Source organism: Leptodactylus fuscus, chromosome 3 (assembly GCF_031893055.1).
Source record: "Leptodactylus fuscus isolate aLepFus1 chromosome 3, aLepFus1.hap2, whole genome shotgun sequence".
Taxonomy (NCBI): Eukaryota; Metazoa; Chordata; class Amphibia; order Anura; family Leptodactylidae; genus Leptodactylus; species Leptodactylus fuscus.
Genome location: NC_134267.1, coordinates 18898855 through 18915960, shown reverse-complemented (window position 1 = coordinate 18915960; position 17106 = coordinate 18898855). Strand labels below are relative to the sequence as shown.

Below are 17106 nucleotides of genomic sequence, written 5' to 3'. Positions count from 1 at the left end.
TTGGAAAAGCTTTATCAAAACCAGTGGAAGCGCAACCAATGAGATGTCGACTTTCATTTTACAAACGGCGCCTGGGAAATGAGAGCTGGAATCTGATTGGTTGCTCAGGACAGGCTCGGCGGCGTCAGCGTGCGACACGTTATAAGACTGAATCAAAGATGGCGTCCGCTACGCAGTGCCCACACTCAAAATGGCGTCGCCGGAAGTGTGGTGGTGCTGTGGGCAGGCTGAGGGCTGAGCTGAGCATGTGAGCGGCGGAAGCGCCTTCTCTCTTTCTCATTCAGTCGGCAGCTTCGTGGCAGCCCCTGGGCTCGATATCAGGAGTGGGAGAGAAAGGATGGCGCTCAGCCTGACCGTGTCCAGCAGCCCGAACCCTCCACTGGGTGAGGACAGCAGCCAGGGGGCAGTCACCTCCCGGCCATTATTATCCTACTGACAGCTTGATGTGTGGAACTACAAGTCCCAGCGTGCCGTGTCATCATCTGCGTGGTGTGACATGCTGGGACTTGTAGTGCCTGTGCAGTGGGAGGGGCGTAGTTTGGATATTGGCGGCGGGCAGGCTCTCTTGTCATTGATCTTCCAGCTCTTGCATGGTATGTCGTCATCCCAGTGGCGAGGGGATGCTGGGACTTGTAGTGCCCCTGCTTTATTGGGAACATGCTTTATACGTCACAGGCAGAGTCCCCACATGATCTACTCCTTATTCCATGTTGTGCTGATCCTTGTAGTTCTATCCCAGAGATGCATTACTATTGTGGAACCACAAACCCCAGCATGTGCTGTCTCTGTGTTCTGTAGTACTGGGACATGGTGGGACTACAAGTCCCAGCATGCTTTGTTATAGTCTCTGCACTTCAGTGCTGGGGCTTGTGATTGAGCTATTGCCTTGATCTGCAGCCATTGTGGAACTACAGGTTCCAGCATGCCCTGCCATTCTCTCTAGCCTGCAGGAATAGTATATCTTCTATCTACATCTGTGGAACTACAAGTCCCAGTGTGTTCTTTCATAGCCTGGGATCGCTACACATGGCGGTGTATTACATGGGCGCACCAAGTATTTCAGAGCAGGTCTTTTCAGTAAGGTCCAGAGCAAAGGGTCCCCACAATATTCTTCATGTGCCCTAATGGGGTGTACACCCAGGGGTTGTCCATTTGTGCCGTGCAGGCTCCCGCCCTGTTATTATAGGCTCCTTACATGTGGTTGCATCAGGCAGTGATGTCCTCTCTGACAGCTCCACCCCCTCCTCTTCTATATGACCTGCGCTATATACAGTGTGTAATATTGTGTTAGTATATAATGTAGTCGTAGAGGAGATGCAGCGGCTTGTAGGGTCCAGTACATACACTGGTCATTCAGCAGCTCTTCGGGGATCTCGCTGATGCAGAGCACTAAACCGTCCCATGGCCTCCCATCTTGGATTTCCATGTGTCCTCCTGTCGTGGTCCTGCAGCTGCCGACCCCCATGGTGAGGAAGGGGCATTAGGCCCATTAGAGGGTTGTGCCAATATAATAATATCAGCCCCACTATTGTGCCAGCTGCATTTACAACCTCCCCATAGTGATCACATGTGTCATACTTGCATGTTGTAAATCCATGACAAACCTCTGAAGCTTACACTCCTGATACTGGAGGACGGTACAAGGATCTACCCCGGGGTCACTCATTAGACCCCACCCTCATCTCCTCTAGAATACTGTCCTCACTGCTCCTCTATAGGCACCAATGACCAGAGGTAAAAGTGGACAGTATAACATGTATACAGGGGCGTCTCTCGACTGCCCCCTAAGGACAGATGTGAAGCGTATAATATTTCTACATGTTTAAAGGGATCCTATCATTAAAAGTCAATTTTTTGTCTCTAACACGTAGGAATAGCCTTATGTAAGGCTATTCTTCTCCTACCTTTAGATGTCTTCTCCAGGTCGCCGTTCGGTTTATAATCCGGTTTGCAAATGAATTCTCTCGCAGCACTGGGGGCGGTCCTCAGCACTCAAACAGCACTGGGGACGTCCCCAATGCTGTGAGAGAGCTCTCCAGCGCCGCCTCCATCTTCTTCAGGAACGGGCTCTTCACACGTCTTCTTCCAGCGGTGGCTTCAAACTTCTAGGCCTCGGGCCTAGGTCAAAGCTGTCTGTGCATGCCTGCCGGCCACAAGAAAATGGCCGCTTACAATACTGTGCAAGCGGCCATTTTCTTGTAGCCGGCGGGCATGCACAGTCTGCTTTGCCCGAGGCCTAGAAGTTTGAAGTCACCGCCGGAAGAAGACCCGTTTCTGAAGAAGATGGAGGTGTCGCTGGAGCGTTCTCTCGCAGCATTGAGGACGCCCCCGGTGCTGTTTGAGTGTTGGGGACCGCCCCCAGTAATGCGAGAGAACTCATTTGCATACTGACGATAACCATATTATATACCGAACGGCGGCGCGGAGAAGACATCTAAAGATAGGAGAAGAATAGCCTTTCTTAAGGTTATTCCTATGTGTTAGGGAGAAAAAAAAAAGACTTTTACTTATAGGATCCCTCTAATCCTTTGTTCACACAGCTGGGCGTGCATGTGTTTTCACCAGGGAGAGGGAATTAAACCACTGATAGACACGTCTGGTTTATCTCCTGTGAGAACAAAGGATTGGACATGCCGAAATCCAGTTGTCTGATCAATTTTTCCACCTACATTTGCCTTTGAGACACTTCCAAACACATTAGCTGGTCATCCGATCCCACCAATATCACAGGGTTCGGCCAATATACCGTATTTTTCGGACTATAAGACGCACTGGACTATAAGACGGTTTTAGAGGAGGAAAATAGGGAAAAAAAATTTTGAAGCAAAAACTGGTAAAATATTTAATATATGGGAGTTGTAGTTTTGCAACAGCTGCAAGGCCACATTGACAGGTGACCCTGCAGCTGTACGGGGATGTATAGGGTGTTTTTTTTGCGGGGCCAGCTGTACTTTTTAGTTATACCATTTTGGGGGATATCTTGCTTAGATCACCTTGTATTGAAAAAAAAAAACAGGAGGTGATTTAGAACTTTTATTTATTTCATATTTTTAAAGCTTTTTTTTTTTTACTATTTTATTCCCCCCTGGGGGCTTGAACCTGCGGTCACTTGATCGCAAGTCCCATAGACGGCAATACAACTGTATTGCCGTCTATGGGACATTCTGTATATTAGTATTACGGCGGCTGGTCATAGAGACCAGCCGCAATACTAATACAGCAGTGACAGGCCCGGGAGCCTCATTAGGCTCCCGGCTGTCACCCGAACAGGTCGGCTCCTGCGATATCGCCGCGCAGGAGCTGGCCTGCAACTTTACAGCTACGGGGCCGGTGGGGACCGGCCCCCGGGGGAGAAGGGGCCGCTGATACTGACCCGGCATCCGCTGTACTAGAGAGGCGGATGCCGGGGAGGGATAGACGCCGGGGCCTGAGACATCGCTACGATCCTCTGTCCTTCATGAAGCCAGCGGCGGGGGCACGGAGGAGCCCCTGCCGCTGCTGGCTTCATGCAGGGCAGAGGAGCGCAGCGATGTCTCAGGCCCCGGCACCTGTAATGGCGTCTATCACTTGCCGGCTTCCGCCTCTCTATTACAGCGGATGCCAGGCGCCACCTTCAGACTATAAGACGCACCCTTCTTTTCCCCAAAAATTTTGGGGGAAAAAAGTGCGTCTTATAGTCCGAAAAATACGGTACATCTAGTGGGTATACCCAGCCTTAGTTCCATATAGGCCAATGTGACTGCCATACCTCTACATACCGCTATAGACCGCCATAACACGGTTAGGTCCCATGTAGCAAACCGCAGCCAAAAAGCGGAAAAGCACCATATTGTTTTCTGCAGCATTTTTCACAGAAAGTCCGCCGCATTTTCCGCTACAGACTTTCTGCCCCTTTTATACCTATACGGAATACGCCAGCATTTCCGTAAGTATAATTGACATGCTGCGATTTACAAAAACAGACGTTTTTGAAATCGCAACATGTCCGCTGTGGATGTTTTTCTGTCATGTGTGGAGGGGATTAGCCAGTTTCCATCCACTTTGCAGGTACTGTAAAACACCATGGTTTACGCTATGAGTGGCCTCGGGGATAAAGGTGTTGTCCAGGGCTTAGATATTAGGATAAGTCATCAGTGTCAGATTGATGCGGGGGGTCCGACACCCAGCACCCCCACCATTAGACATTTGAAGTGGCAGCGGTGCTCGGTTTCCTTTGGTCACATGGTCTGATCGCAGCTCCATCCTCTATACAATGTGTTTTATAAGCAAGGAAGTGGCTGCGGTGCAAGTCCAGACCCTGTGGTCTCTTCTAGCAGCTGATCAGTGGGGGTGCCACATGTCAGACCCCCCAGCAACCTAATACTGATGACCTATGCTAAGGACAGCCTATGGATGAGACAGTATACAGGTGCCGAGCCCTGGTTGCTTAAGGGTAAAACTACAGACCCGCTGTATCGCCATATGTCATGAATGTGACCGCAGGTTTCTATTAGGGGGCTCAGTAGTTTGGACGACCCCTGCCCATTGTATTTCTCTTGTCTACTCGCCCCCAGGTTATCGCCTGTACGTTTTGTCTCTTGTGCTTGGACAGGTGCAGCGAGCGGGCGCAGGTTTCTGGCTTTGATCTTCATTCTATTATATATATATAATTTGTTCTTGTCTTTAGTGTTTATGGGCGGGGGTCCGCCTGTCTGAGTGATGTGACTGCATGAGCCGCTCTGGACTAGAGTAAAAAATGGTCCGATTTCTTCTTAAGGGACAGCCGCTGTTTTGTCGGGTCTGCTCTTCCCAGCATGCTCAGTGTAACGTGATTTTGAGGCTCATTCGCCCCCTATAGGTCAATGTATGCATGCTGCCCTTTATGTCAGATTCTCACTAGCATTGGGGTGTCTAAATCTGGCCTGTTGAAGGATCAGTACAACGGACTGCTCAAGTATTGCTCATGAATGGAGCCCGACCGAACCCATTGACTATTGGGGCTGTTGAGTGTCTGTTCTTTTTCGCTGAAACCATTGGATGAAGAGTCAGACTTTCCGACAGATTGGAGACTCAGACGCATATGTGCACTTCGCCTTAGTTGGCGTATTTTGCGCTGATGGTGAAGATCAAGCCTGGAAGAGCGGGGAACATGTTCTAATCCATGGCAGATACAGATCACTGACATGTCTGGCCACCACAGTTGCAGTGTGTTTATGTGTGTGGCTGTGGAGGACCTGTCCTGTCCTATATGGGGGCGCTGCAGGGAAACTGGACACTTACTACAGAGCTTCTTCACCCGTTGCAGATTATTATTACAAATAGAGATAGTCCGAGGTGGAGAAACCATTGACCCTTCATACTCGCCTCACGGTTACCTGTTCCATCTTCTTTTTCTGACTAATGATTAAAGGAGATGGCCAGGATTTTTTTTTATTTTATCAGTTCTTAAAGGGATCCTATCATTAAAAAGCAATTTTTTTGTGACTAACACATAGGAATAGCCTTAAGAAAGGTTATTCTTCTCCTACCTTGAAATGTCTTCTCTGCGCCGACATTCGGTGGAATTCCCAGTTTTTGTCTGTATGCAAATGAGTTCTCTCGCAGCACTGGGGGCTGTCCCTAGCACTCAAACAGCACTGGGGGTGTCCCCAATGCTGTGAGACAGCTCTCTAGCACCGCCTCCATCTTCATCAGGAACAGGCTCTTTACCCGTCTTCTTCTGGCGCTGGGGGTCAAACTTCTAGGCCTCGGGCAGAGCCGACTGCGCATGCCTATAGGCCACAAGAAAATGGCCGCTTACTTATTTACCCTTTTGCCAGTAGTCCTCGAATGCTGTGACTTGTCCCTTTCCTTAGTCTACTGTGACATCCCATAGACTTCGTTGAGGCCGATGACTGGACTCAGCAGCCACGTGTGTCGGGAATTTCCTCCAGAAGAAAACAGCGGACCTGCAAGACCGGATTGGGCTGGGAGACCCCGGAGCACTGAAAGAAACTGGCCAGCCCCTTAGTTTTTGCTGATCGTTCTTTTGCCTTTACTTTAATGAAAATTTGACAGTGAGCTTGTGCTTCTGGCCTGGAGCCATCCTGAAAAAGTAGAGCTGCAGTGTAAATAATGTAGGAAGGGCAGAGCGGCAACCGGAGCCATTAATGGGGTCCTTTAAAGGGATTTTACCACTAAAACGCTGTTTTTTGTGCTTTAGACGTCGGAGTAGCCTTTAGAAAGGCTATTCGTCTCTTACCTTTAGACGTGGTCTCTGCTGCGCCGTTCCTTAGAAATACCGGTTTTTACCGGTATGCTAATGAGTTCTCCGCAGTAATGAGGGCGGGCCCCAGTGCTGAAACGGCGATGGGTGCGTCCCCACTGCTGCCCGAAAACCCGTTCCAGCGACGCCTCCTTCTTCAGCTGCATCCTCCCCTTCTCTGTCGTCTTCCTTCTTCGTCAGCTCTGACGCCTACGCAGTCGGCTCTGCCAGCGAGACACTGGTAGAGCCGACTGCACATGCCGGCCGGCGGCCATATTTTCTGTGCAGGCGTCAGAGCTGACGAAGAAGGAAGATGACAGAGATCGGGAAAAGAGAAGAAAGAGGCGGCGCTGGAGCCTGTTCTCGGGCAGCAGTGGGGACACTCCCATAGCCGTTTCAGCGCTGGGGCCTGCCCTCATTGCTGCGGAGAACTCATTAGCATACCGGTAAAAAACGATATTTCTAAGGAACGGCGCGGCAGAGACCACGTCTAACGGTAATAGATGAATAACCTTTCTAAAGACTACTCCGACGTCTAAAGCACAAAAAACAGCGTTTTATTGGTAGAATCCCTTTAAGACTATGTATTGATGGCCTATCCTTGTCAGATCAGTGGGGTCCACCATTGATTGGTTGTTGGGAGTGCGGTGGACAGCACCGATTAGTGGTCATGCTGCGCTATTGCACTCACATGAATAGCACTGCACTGCAGTTCCCTGCACAACATGTGTACTAAATCCGCATGGGACCCCTTTAATTCTCAGGATCTTGGGGGTCCCAGAGGTCAGGCCCCATCAATCCGAAAGTCCTGGCCTATCCTAGTAACATCCTTATTAGATCGGACCTCCCCGAGTCTCGCTTCTGGCACACGACAGGCGACCTCCTGCTCAGCCATACAATATTAGTCAAGTCATCTTTACTTTTTCTCCCTCGAGCATCGATCAGAGCAGATTAATGGACGGCTGATGCATAATGGATTTCTGCTTGCAATCCTAAAATAAAGCCAGGCCATTTGGAAGGACGCTAATGGATTTCTGTAAATGGTTTGGTCGTGATTCACTCGCCTGTGTTGGTGCTACGAGGAGGGCGTGACGGCTGCGTACCGATCGGCATTCTGCATCTGACCAGTGAGCCCGGCTTTGGTCGTCTGTCTCTCCTCGTAACATGTTTTATAAGGTGATCGGCTCCGACCTCCTTTCCTGGCATTGAATTTCAATAATAGTTAAAGGGACGGTCCTCCTAGACAATGACTATGTCACTTCGGTTGTTGGGTTGTGTCTTTTGGATGACTATGACGACTCTTCTTGTACGACGCTACGGGGTTTGTACTAGAAAAACCTGTTTGGCATAGAAATGAATGAAATGCACCCAAGAAAGTGTTATAGACCAGATATGAAGACGGCAGATCATCTGTACATGACCGAAGGGTCTGCAGAGAGATGAGTATAGCATGGCGGCATAGGCGTCCAACAATAACCTGTACGAGATTCCAGGATCACGTATTCTGTTTCTCTGCAGCGCCTCCAGAGGGGAAATAAAGCATTACATATTTTTCATAAAAAAAGAGTGGTCTGTCCTTGAAGTGGATAGAAGTCATGGTCTCTCCATTGATGCAAATCCCAGTAGTCCCATATGGGTTTGGGGCTCTCATTTTAGAAATCGAGGGAGTTTATTAGTTCAGACCATCACCGATGTGACCTTCTAGAATACAGTGAAACATCTGAGCAGATTTGGGTGGTCGGCTCATAGAACGATGGTCTTATAGGGGTGGTGTTGAATGTAATCGGGAACAAATACAGTCCCCCCCCCCCAAAAAAAAAATAAATAAATAAAATATAATCATATAAAATCATCTTATTATATTACACAGACCCAGGTCTAGACTGGGACTAATCAAACAGCCACAATACACAAGTCATTGCACTCATAACCATGGGGGGGCCCAACTCTTTCTACCTCCTGTGCACTTTTCCTAGGTTAAGTTGACCCCATGTTCCTTGGTCCCTCGTTCCTAGTCACCAACATGGCTCCCCTCTTATTCCTGGTCCCCATCAGAGTATTCCTTTAAATTCTGGTCCTCGGCATGGTTCCTCTCTCATTCCTGGTCCCCAGCAGGGTATCCCTTTTATCTCGGTCCTCTGCATAGTTTGCCCTCTCAGTCTTAGACCCCAACATGACTTCCCCTCTTATGGTTCCTAGCATTGTATGCCTTTAAATCTTGTTCCTCAGTATTGTTCTCCTCTCAGTCCTGGTCCCCAGCAGGGTATCCCTTTAAATCCTGGTGCTCGGTGTGGTTTCCACACTTTCATAGAGCCCAGCATGGCTCCTCGCCTCATTCCTGGTTCCTAGCATGGTATCCCTTTAAATTCAGGTCCTCAGCATGGTTCCCCTCTTATTCCTGGTCCCTAGCATGGTATCCCTTTAAATCCCGGTCCTCAGCATGGTTCCCCTCTCATTCCTGGTCCCTAGCATGGTATCCCTTTAAATCCTGGTCCTCGGCTTGATTCCCCTCTCATTCCTGGTCCCTAGCATGCCATCCTTCTCCACTTTCCTCCTTCGCTTCTCCTAATACTTGCTGACATTCCCTAGGGCAAACCCTGAACCCTAAAGCCCACCTTGGAATGCCCCAATAATTCCCCATTTCGGGGGTGTGAGTTACATAGGGAAGCCCGTCCTCCTTTTTTATGTCCTAGTTCTCGGCATGGTCGCCATGTATTTTGGGCACGTTGCCCGCTTACAAGTCTCATGTTCTTGCTCGCTGCAATCCGGTGTTGCGGCGCGGCCCAGACTTACATTCGCATTTCTGTCGCTGCGACAAAATTTATTGTGTGGTCTTTTTGAGGGGGTCCCGCCCTGAAAAATGTGCTAAAAAAATTGGTCTTGGATTGGATTTGGAGATGGTCTGCTCCTAGAGAGGAAGCTTCCATAGAGTATCATGGAAGGCAGATTGGTGTATAAGTGGGGGGTCTACTGGAGAGGCGTCACTGTATTCGTGCCACAAATTCGGGACTTGTTTCTCCTTTAAAGGGGCGGTCCCCTCAGTGACAACACCTTGTAGAACGCAGCCACTCGCAGACAGCCAGGCATAGCCGCAGCAGAGGAGATCTAGTAATACATGCCCACGGACATTACGGGCATATAGATGCTGCTGACATCCAAAGACTGGAACGACTGACTCGGCAAACATTGGACAGGAGGGGTCACATCCAAGGACGGAGCCCGCTCACTCCTGCACGTTCATAACTTAATTTCCCCGTAAGGTTTATGCCGCGGATCTCCCTCCTGACTCTATACTCCCTCTCCAATCCCTGGCACGTTGCTTTCACAGTTCTGCAGCTCTTTTGTGCCTTGCCGACTCCTTGTGACCTAATTTTCTGATGCGATGAGCGACGGTCATGCTAGAAACTGATTAAAGCCAGCATAAGAATGAACTTGCAAGACTGCAAGATCAGACTACGCAAGGTTTGTAGTCTTACCATGGAGATAGAAGTCTGCAAATAACTTGTATGTTTGCAAAGTGTACTACCGTGGTCTTGTCGTGTGTATGACGCCGCCCACATGGATGTTCACACCTTCTGCTACCTTGTAATTACTTTCTCCTCTAATCCCCTCTTTCTGTGTATTTTTGCAGCCGTATTGTGGACCGTGCAACATCTAAAAGGCAAAGTACAAATCAATGTGGAGGATGGAAAAGAGACCGTCCTGCGAGTGTCAAAGTGAGTGCACGCCCCCCCCCCCCCCCCCCCCCACACACTGTTCTATTTGTGCTATGGTCGCTGTTCACATGCAAATGTCTTAAAGTGAATATGGCAGGTCCGTTATCTGCCAACAATATAGGACAGAAGGCAAGGCTGAGCTCAAGGATACGCAGTATAGGTTCTGTTATCTGATGTACAGTGTTTGCCAAAAGTATTGGCACCCCTGCAATTCTGTCAGATAATACTCGTGTTCTTCCAGAAAATGATTGCAATTACAAACTCTTTGGTATTATTATCTTCATTTATTTTGTCTTCAATGGAAAACCACAATAAGAATTGTCAAAAAGCCAAATTGGATATAATTCCACACCAAATATAAAAAAAGGGGTGGACAAAAGTATTGGCATTGTTTGAAAAATTATGTGATGCTTCTCTAATTTGTGTAATTAACAGCACCTGTTACTTACCTGAGGCACCTAACAGGTGGTGGCAATAACTAAATCACACTTGCAGCCAGTTGAAATGGATTAAAGTTGACTCAACCTCTGTCCTGTGTCCTTGTGTGTATCACATTGAGCATGGAGAAAAGAAAGAAGACCAAAGAACTGTCTGAGGACTTGAGAAGCAAAATTGTGAGGAAGCATGAGCAATCTCAAGGCTACAAGTCCATCTCCAAAGCCCTGAATGTTCCTGTGTCTACCGTGCGCAGTGTCATCAAGAAGTGTAAAGCCCATGGCCCTGTGGCTAACCTCCCTAGATGTGGATGGAAAAGAAAAAGTGACGAGAGATTTCACCGCAAGATTGTGCAGATGGTGGATAAAGAACCTCGACTAACATCCAAACAAGTGCAAGCTGCCCTGCAGTCCGAGGGTACAACAGTGTCACCCCGTACTATCCAGCGTCAGCGTCTGAATGAGAAGGGACTGTATGGTAGGAGACCCAGGAAGACCCCACTTCTTACCCAGAGACAGAAGCCAGGCTGGAGTTTGCCAAAACCTACCTGAGAAAGCCAAAACCGTTCTGGAAGAATGTTCTCTGGTCAGATGAGACAAAAGTAGGAAAAGGCATCAACATAGAGATTACAGGAAAAAAAAGAGGCCTTCAAAGAGAAGAAGACGCCCCCTACAGTCAGACATGGCGGAGGTCCCTGATGGTTTGGGGTTGCTTTGCTGCCTCTGGCACTGGACTGCTTGACCGTGTGCATGGCATTATGAAGTCTGAAGACGACCAACACATTGTGCAGCATCATGTAGGGCCCAGTGTGAGAAAGCGGGGTCTCCCTCAGAGGTCAGGGCTCTTCCAGCAGGACAATGACCCAAAACACACTTCAGGTCAGCACTAGAAAATGGTGGTGAGAGAAAGCCCTGGAGACTTGTAAAGTGGCAGCAATGAGTCCAGCCCTGAATCCCATAGAACACCTGTGGGGGAGGGGGAGAGATCTCTTGATGGCAGTTTGGAGAAGGCCCCCTTCACATCTCAGGGGGGACCGCGAGCAGTTTGCCAAAGAAGAAGGGTCTAAGATTCCAGCAGAGCCTTGTAAGAAACTCATTGCTGGTTACCGGAAGCGGTTGTGTGCAGTTATTGTGTCTAAAGGTTGTGCTACCAAGTATTAGGCTGAGGGCGCCAATACTTCTGTCCGCACCATTTTTGGAGTTTTGTGTAAAATGATCAATGATGTGACTTTTTTTCATTCTCTTTTGTGTTTTTTCACTGCAAGCAAAATAAATGAAGATATTACCAAAGAGTTTGTGCTTGTAATCATTTTCTGGAAGAACACGAGTATTATCTGACAGAATTGCAGGGGGGCCAATACTTTTGGCCAACACTGTAATTGTAGTTCTGCTGTAAAAGCTGTTTTTCTGCCATCAGGGCTAATAGAGAGAGAGCCTGTGAGCCCTGATCTCTGCAGCAGTGTGACTTGTGGGTGCAGTGCTATGATTATTACCATTATGAAGGTCTCCTGGACTGGGATAGAGAGCCGGGTCCACAGTGAGAACTTTTCTGCCGTGTTCTGCAAATAATTGTAATCTTTCCTTCTCTCTTCTCTTCCAGTGACGTCTCTTTTACCGATGTGAACTCCATTATTCGGTACCTGGCCCGACTCGCTCCCCAGGCTGGATTACTAGGCTCTAATCTAATGGAGCAGACAGAGGTATGGGGATCTAGTAATGTGACAGGGGTTGTGCAAGGCTAGAAAAGAGGATTTTACTTCCAAAAATAGCGCCTCTTCTGTGCTTAGGTTGTGCTCGGAATTGCAGCAGTCACAAATGGAATTTAGCTGCAATATCTGATACAGCCCAAGAGCGACACCGTTTCTGGTTATGAAAAAAGCAAATATAATTTTTTTAACTTGACATTGCTTCCCTTATTGACTGTTAGTTTTGGCTAAAGCTGCTAGAAATGTAAATAATGCCTGTAGTTAATGTGAACAGCGTCCAAAACTAGACTTTAACCTCCACTTTGTAACATGAATTCTAGGCGATAGTGGGGCATGCTGTACGTATCTGATAGTTGTGGGTCGGAGATCACACCTATCTCCTATATAGGGGTCCCCTGACCCCGCCTTGCTTAGTGAATGTATAGAGAGCTGTCTGTACATGTGCGGACTATATTATTATATATGGGTGTGCCCTTTCCCCATCCATATATACCTACCTGGATCTTGTTGATGTTTGTTGGGGGGTCCCTGATATGGAGATAGATCCGCACCTACATAACTATGTAGTTATAGGGGGGCAGAGGTAATACTTGCATCCAGGACTGATGCCTGAGTGGGACCCAGTATTATATCTGGCACATGGTAGGCGGGCCCTGTTATGGATTCCCACAGATTGGTCCGGTTTCAGTGCAAACGATGGAGGGGTTTGCTGAAAAAATTAGCATTTACAGGGCAGTCTGGGTTAGTCCTGAGGACGGGACTTAAAGGGGTATTCCCATCACGCTTGTTCAGCAGCCTGCAAGCTCTGTGCTCTCTTCACTTCCTGGATTTCTCGGCACATTGGTGGGCGGGGTTTCACTTGCTCTGCTATCTGCTATGTTTGCAGTCAGTAATGAGGGATTGGTTGTAAATGCATTACCACAGTATGAAGCTGATGTAGCAGAGCTGGATTTGAGTCAGCTTGCATTACATACAGAGGTACCAGACTCCCTATCTCAGCCCTTATCAGCCAAATTCAATTAAACTGACTGATAAGTGGAAGAGCAGGAGATAAACCAGCTCAGAAATCCCGCAGCACTCGCCTCCCCCCTCCCCTATCTGAGGAGCTCCGTTGCTTGTCTGTGGCAGAGACATACACAGCTCAGAGCTGCTCCCAGCACTCAGCCCCTCCCCCCCTCCCCTGAGAGCAGGGAGCTATGTCACTGGGGGACTGAGTAGATAAGCCCATGGTGCGGGGCCCGTGGTCATAGAAACGCATGTAAACAATGAAGTGAATATATTAAGATAGCGCCAAACAAAGCAGTCTTGATAAAGCAATGTATTTAGAGAAAGTCTTATATCCACATAAACTAGCAGTATAGATAGGATCCTTGTGATGGGACAACCCCTTTAAATGACACTAACTTTATGGTTGAAAAAATTGTATGTGTGACCTTGACCTGATCCAGTTACTCGAGGGGTTGCAGTTGCTCCTGGGCCCATAAGGTGTCTTCCCAAGATGAAGCAACCATTGCTCTAAACAATACATTATCATTGGGGGGGCTTAGCACAGATTTTGCATTGGGGCCCAAAAGCTGCAAACTAAACCATTGACTGGTCCCGTTGCCCAGCACTGGGCATGCTCATTCACCACTCTATGCAAGTTCCTTATGGCGATAGAGCAGTGACACGGTTCTCGATTATACTGTGTGGGGACCACTGTGCAGTAGATTATATTGTGTGCGGGCCACTGTGGAGCAGATTATACTGTGTGGGGTAAACTGTGCAGCAGATTATATTGTATGCGGGCCGCTGTGCAGCAGATTATATTGTATGCGGGCCGCTGTGCAGCAGATTATATTGTGTGGGGGCCACTGTGGAGCAGATTATACTGTGTGTGGGCCGCTGTGGTGCAGTTTGGACTGTGTGGGGGTAACAGTGGAGCACAAAGCTCTATAAAGCCCCTTTCACATGACAGTATTTTGCAGGTCCGTAATTGTCTGCAATTGTGGATCCGCACATTATTAAGGTTAAATTGCTGTGTTGGCGCTTTGTGATAAATTAGTGGGTTTTGGGTTGCTGTTTGGGCACTTGGTCACTGCCCTAGGGGGACTTTCGGCCCCCCCATTTTCCTGATTACTCATGCCCCAGCAATTAGAGACTTATCCCCTGTCCTGTAGGAATAAGTGTTGGTAGTGGCACAGCCCCTTTATATAAGGCACACCCTCCGCCAGGCCATGAGCCTCGAGGGAAATAGATTTTCCGCATCCTTTACGCCCCAGCACACCCTCACCATACCCCTCCCCCCTCTATTTGTGTCAATTTATGCCATCAATGGCATTTACCCACATAATATTTTATTTTTAGTAATGTTTTTTTTCATTACTTTTTGTACCATTTCCCGTATTAACCCATTTGGTATCAGATTACTAACCTGATTCTCTTCTCAATCGGTTTTTGGCCGACCTTTTCATTTATTTCACATGTTGCCCTGGAGATATCTAACAAATTTTTTGGATGTTTTCAATTATTTAAAATAAAAATAAAAAAAAATGCCGCCTGTACAGATTTCTGCAATGAACTATGTCGCCTCATTTTTAACCCTCTCAGTGCTGCTGGAGACGTTCGGGGCAGTGACTCCACATTGGCAGGGTGTGTAGGCAGCGTTGCTTTTCACGTGTTTGTCCGGATCTTTCTGGCGGCCGCTTCTATGTGGAGGATATTTTTACTGCAGCAGCTGCGGCTGTTTCTGCCACGTCCTCTCAGCTGTTCTATCTGGCGCTGTGTAACTATAACCAGCTCCTCGTATCCAGCAAATCCCCTACAAACTGCTTGTGTGCCGCGGTGTGTATATATATATATATATATATATATATATATATATATATATATATATATATATATAGTACATAGTCTAGGCTCGGGCCTGACAGCTGTACTATGGCCGCTTGTAAGGCCCGGACCTGGTCCATATATACTCAGTACACATTACTATTCCCTAATATTTTATTATGTCTGCAGATTCCGTACCATAAATCTGCATTAATTTACAGTACGATACATTATAGTATGAGAGGAAATCCATGCAAACACGGGGAGAACATATAAACTCCTTGCAGATGTTGTTCCTGGCAGGATTCAGACCCAGGACTCCAGCGCTGCAAGGCTGCCGTGCTAACCACTGAGCCACCGTGTTACCCCTTAATTGGTTTTTCCAACACTGATATTTTTAGGATGGGTCGTGGGTGTTTGTAGAGGTCACAGAGTGATGCGACCTTTTCATGACGTACCAAGCACAGCGCCGTACCTTGCGTAGTGGCTGTGCTTGGTAATGCAGCTTTGCCCCAATCTCATGAACATATCACAAATCCATGAAGCAGGAGCTCTGTGACCACTTCATACAACTAAGTGATAGGACCCCTGCCACACTGATACCGAGGATAGGGGATCAATATTAAATATATAGATAACCTGCAAGTTACATTTTTGGCTGCAATTTTGTCATATCAATGGCAGGTTTTCCTTATTGATCAGTCATATTCTATTACTGTTAGGATTATAAAATATTAGTAGCCCAGCTCACCCGCGGACCACCATGGTTGGGTGAGATCTCCAGGATGCCCTTCCATTTGCGGCCATCTTTAACCAAATCCTGATGTGAACGGACTCCGACTGCTGAAAGGATCTAACTTTCAACCACTTAAAGGGGTTTTTAAGGACTTGTATATTGACGACTCCATATTGACGAGCACCCCCTTCCACTTTACAGGGAAGTGACATCATTTTCATCGGTCACATGGCCTTTCTGCCGATCACTCAGTCCCATTCAAGTGAATAGACTGAGCTGCAATACCTAGCACAGCCCCTACAATATGTATGGCGCTGTGCTTGGTATTCAGTGAATAGCCATCAGTGCTTACCTGAACGTTATGGCTTGTTCAACCAACTGATCTGTGGGGAGTCGGTGGGTGACACTGATCGCATATTGATGAGCTATCCTAAGGTCATGGCCTATTCATAGGTAAGGTCTCTGAAACCCCTTTAAGGGCAAGTCTATTTTGGGCTTCATGAGACTATTCATTTGCGTTTCAAAGCCATAATCCCCCCTCCCCCAGCAAATCCACCATTGTTTTTGGGTCTTGTTTTAATGATGTACCTTTTGTGGATCACTGATGCGATCACCAATACGTTTGGTAATGATCAAGTTTCTTGTTGTCCTCCAGATCAACCACTGGGTGGAGTTCAGTCAGACCCGGCTGCTGGACAAGTCCACGTTCTCGGCTGCCCTGCAGGAACTGAACCATTCCCTGTCTCTCCGGACGTACCTGGTGGGAGATGCTCTGACCCTTGCAGACATCTGTGTCTTCTCCACTTTGGCAGGTATTATACGGCTGTACTACTGGTAGGGAACAAACCCTTATTCCCTGTTTGCATCCTTATTGTGCAGTCCCTACATCTTAGATGGATCCAAATAGGATGATCTGTGGCCAACCTTGCAGTAAGTGTTCAGATACCCCGCAACGCCGCCATAGGGGAAACTAAGAACTGCACAGTGTTTATACATATGATTGGGTTGTCGGTGGAATGCAGGACAGGTCAGGTCCTCTAGACCATAGTCCAGTCTGGTCACAAGATAAAGTTCTTCCATTCTGCCAGGAGTAACTGTACAATGGCGGAGAGAAGCCCAAGTGACCGTAATATAGATCCAGGAACACTGGACTGCTAATACAGGGCAAATACATGTAAGCAATCAGATAAAACGCAAGAAAAAAAAAAAATCTATGAGCACAGTCAGTAACGTTGCTGCTGCGGTCTGTGAATAATACGCCATCTGTAACCACACAAGCAGCCAGAAGTAGATACAAGTACAAAGAAGACTTTTCTTACTTTGTAAGCTGTGAGGTCTGCAGAATCCTCAGTCTTTTGCACATAGCAACAACTTGCAGACTTATCTGTGCAGGTTTGGAGGAGAATCAACCCCTTCCCTCTGCATTCACTGTGTGAATAGAGAAAAGGATCACCCTACGCTCATTGAGATAAGCAAGACA

The 17106-nt window shown here is 47.7% G+C and overlaps 1 protein-coding gene across 1 annotated transcript in view; it reads left to right on the top strand.

Moving 5' to 3' along the window:
- The first annotated feature begins 190 nt into the window (after positions 1-190).
- Positions 191-17106, top strand: part of EPRS1 (glutamyl-prolyl-tRNA synthetase 1) — a 51328-nt gene continuing 34412 nt past the window's right edge. Inside the window, 4 exon segments of the mRNA XM_075267088.1 lie at positions 191-383; positions 9855-9939; positions 11974-12073; positions 16282-16438. Of these exon segments, the coding sequence (XP_075123189.1) occupies positions 191-383; positions 9855-9939; positions 11974-12073; positions 16282-16438 (535 nt within the window).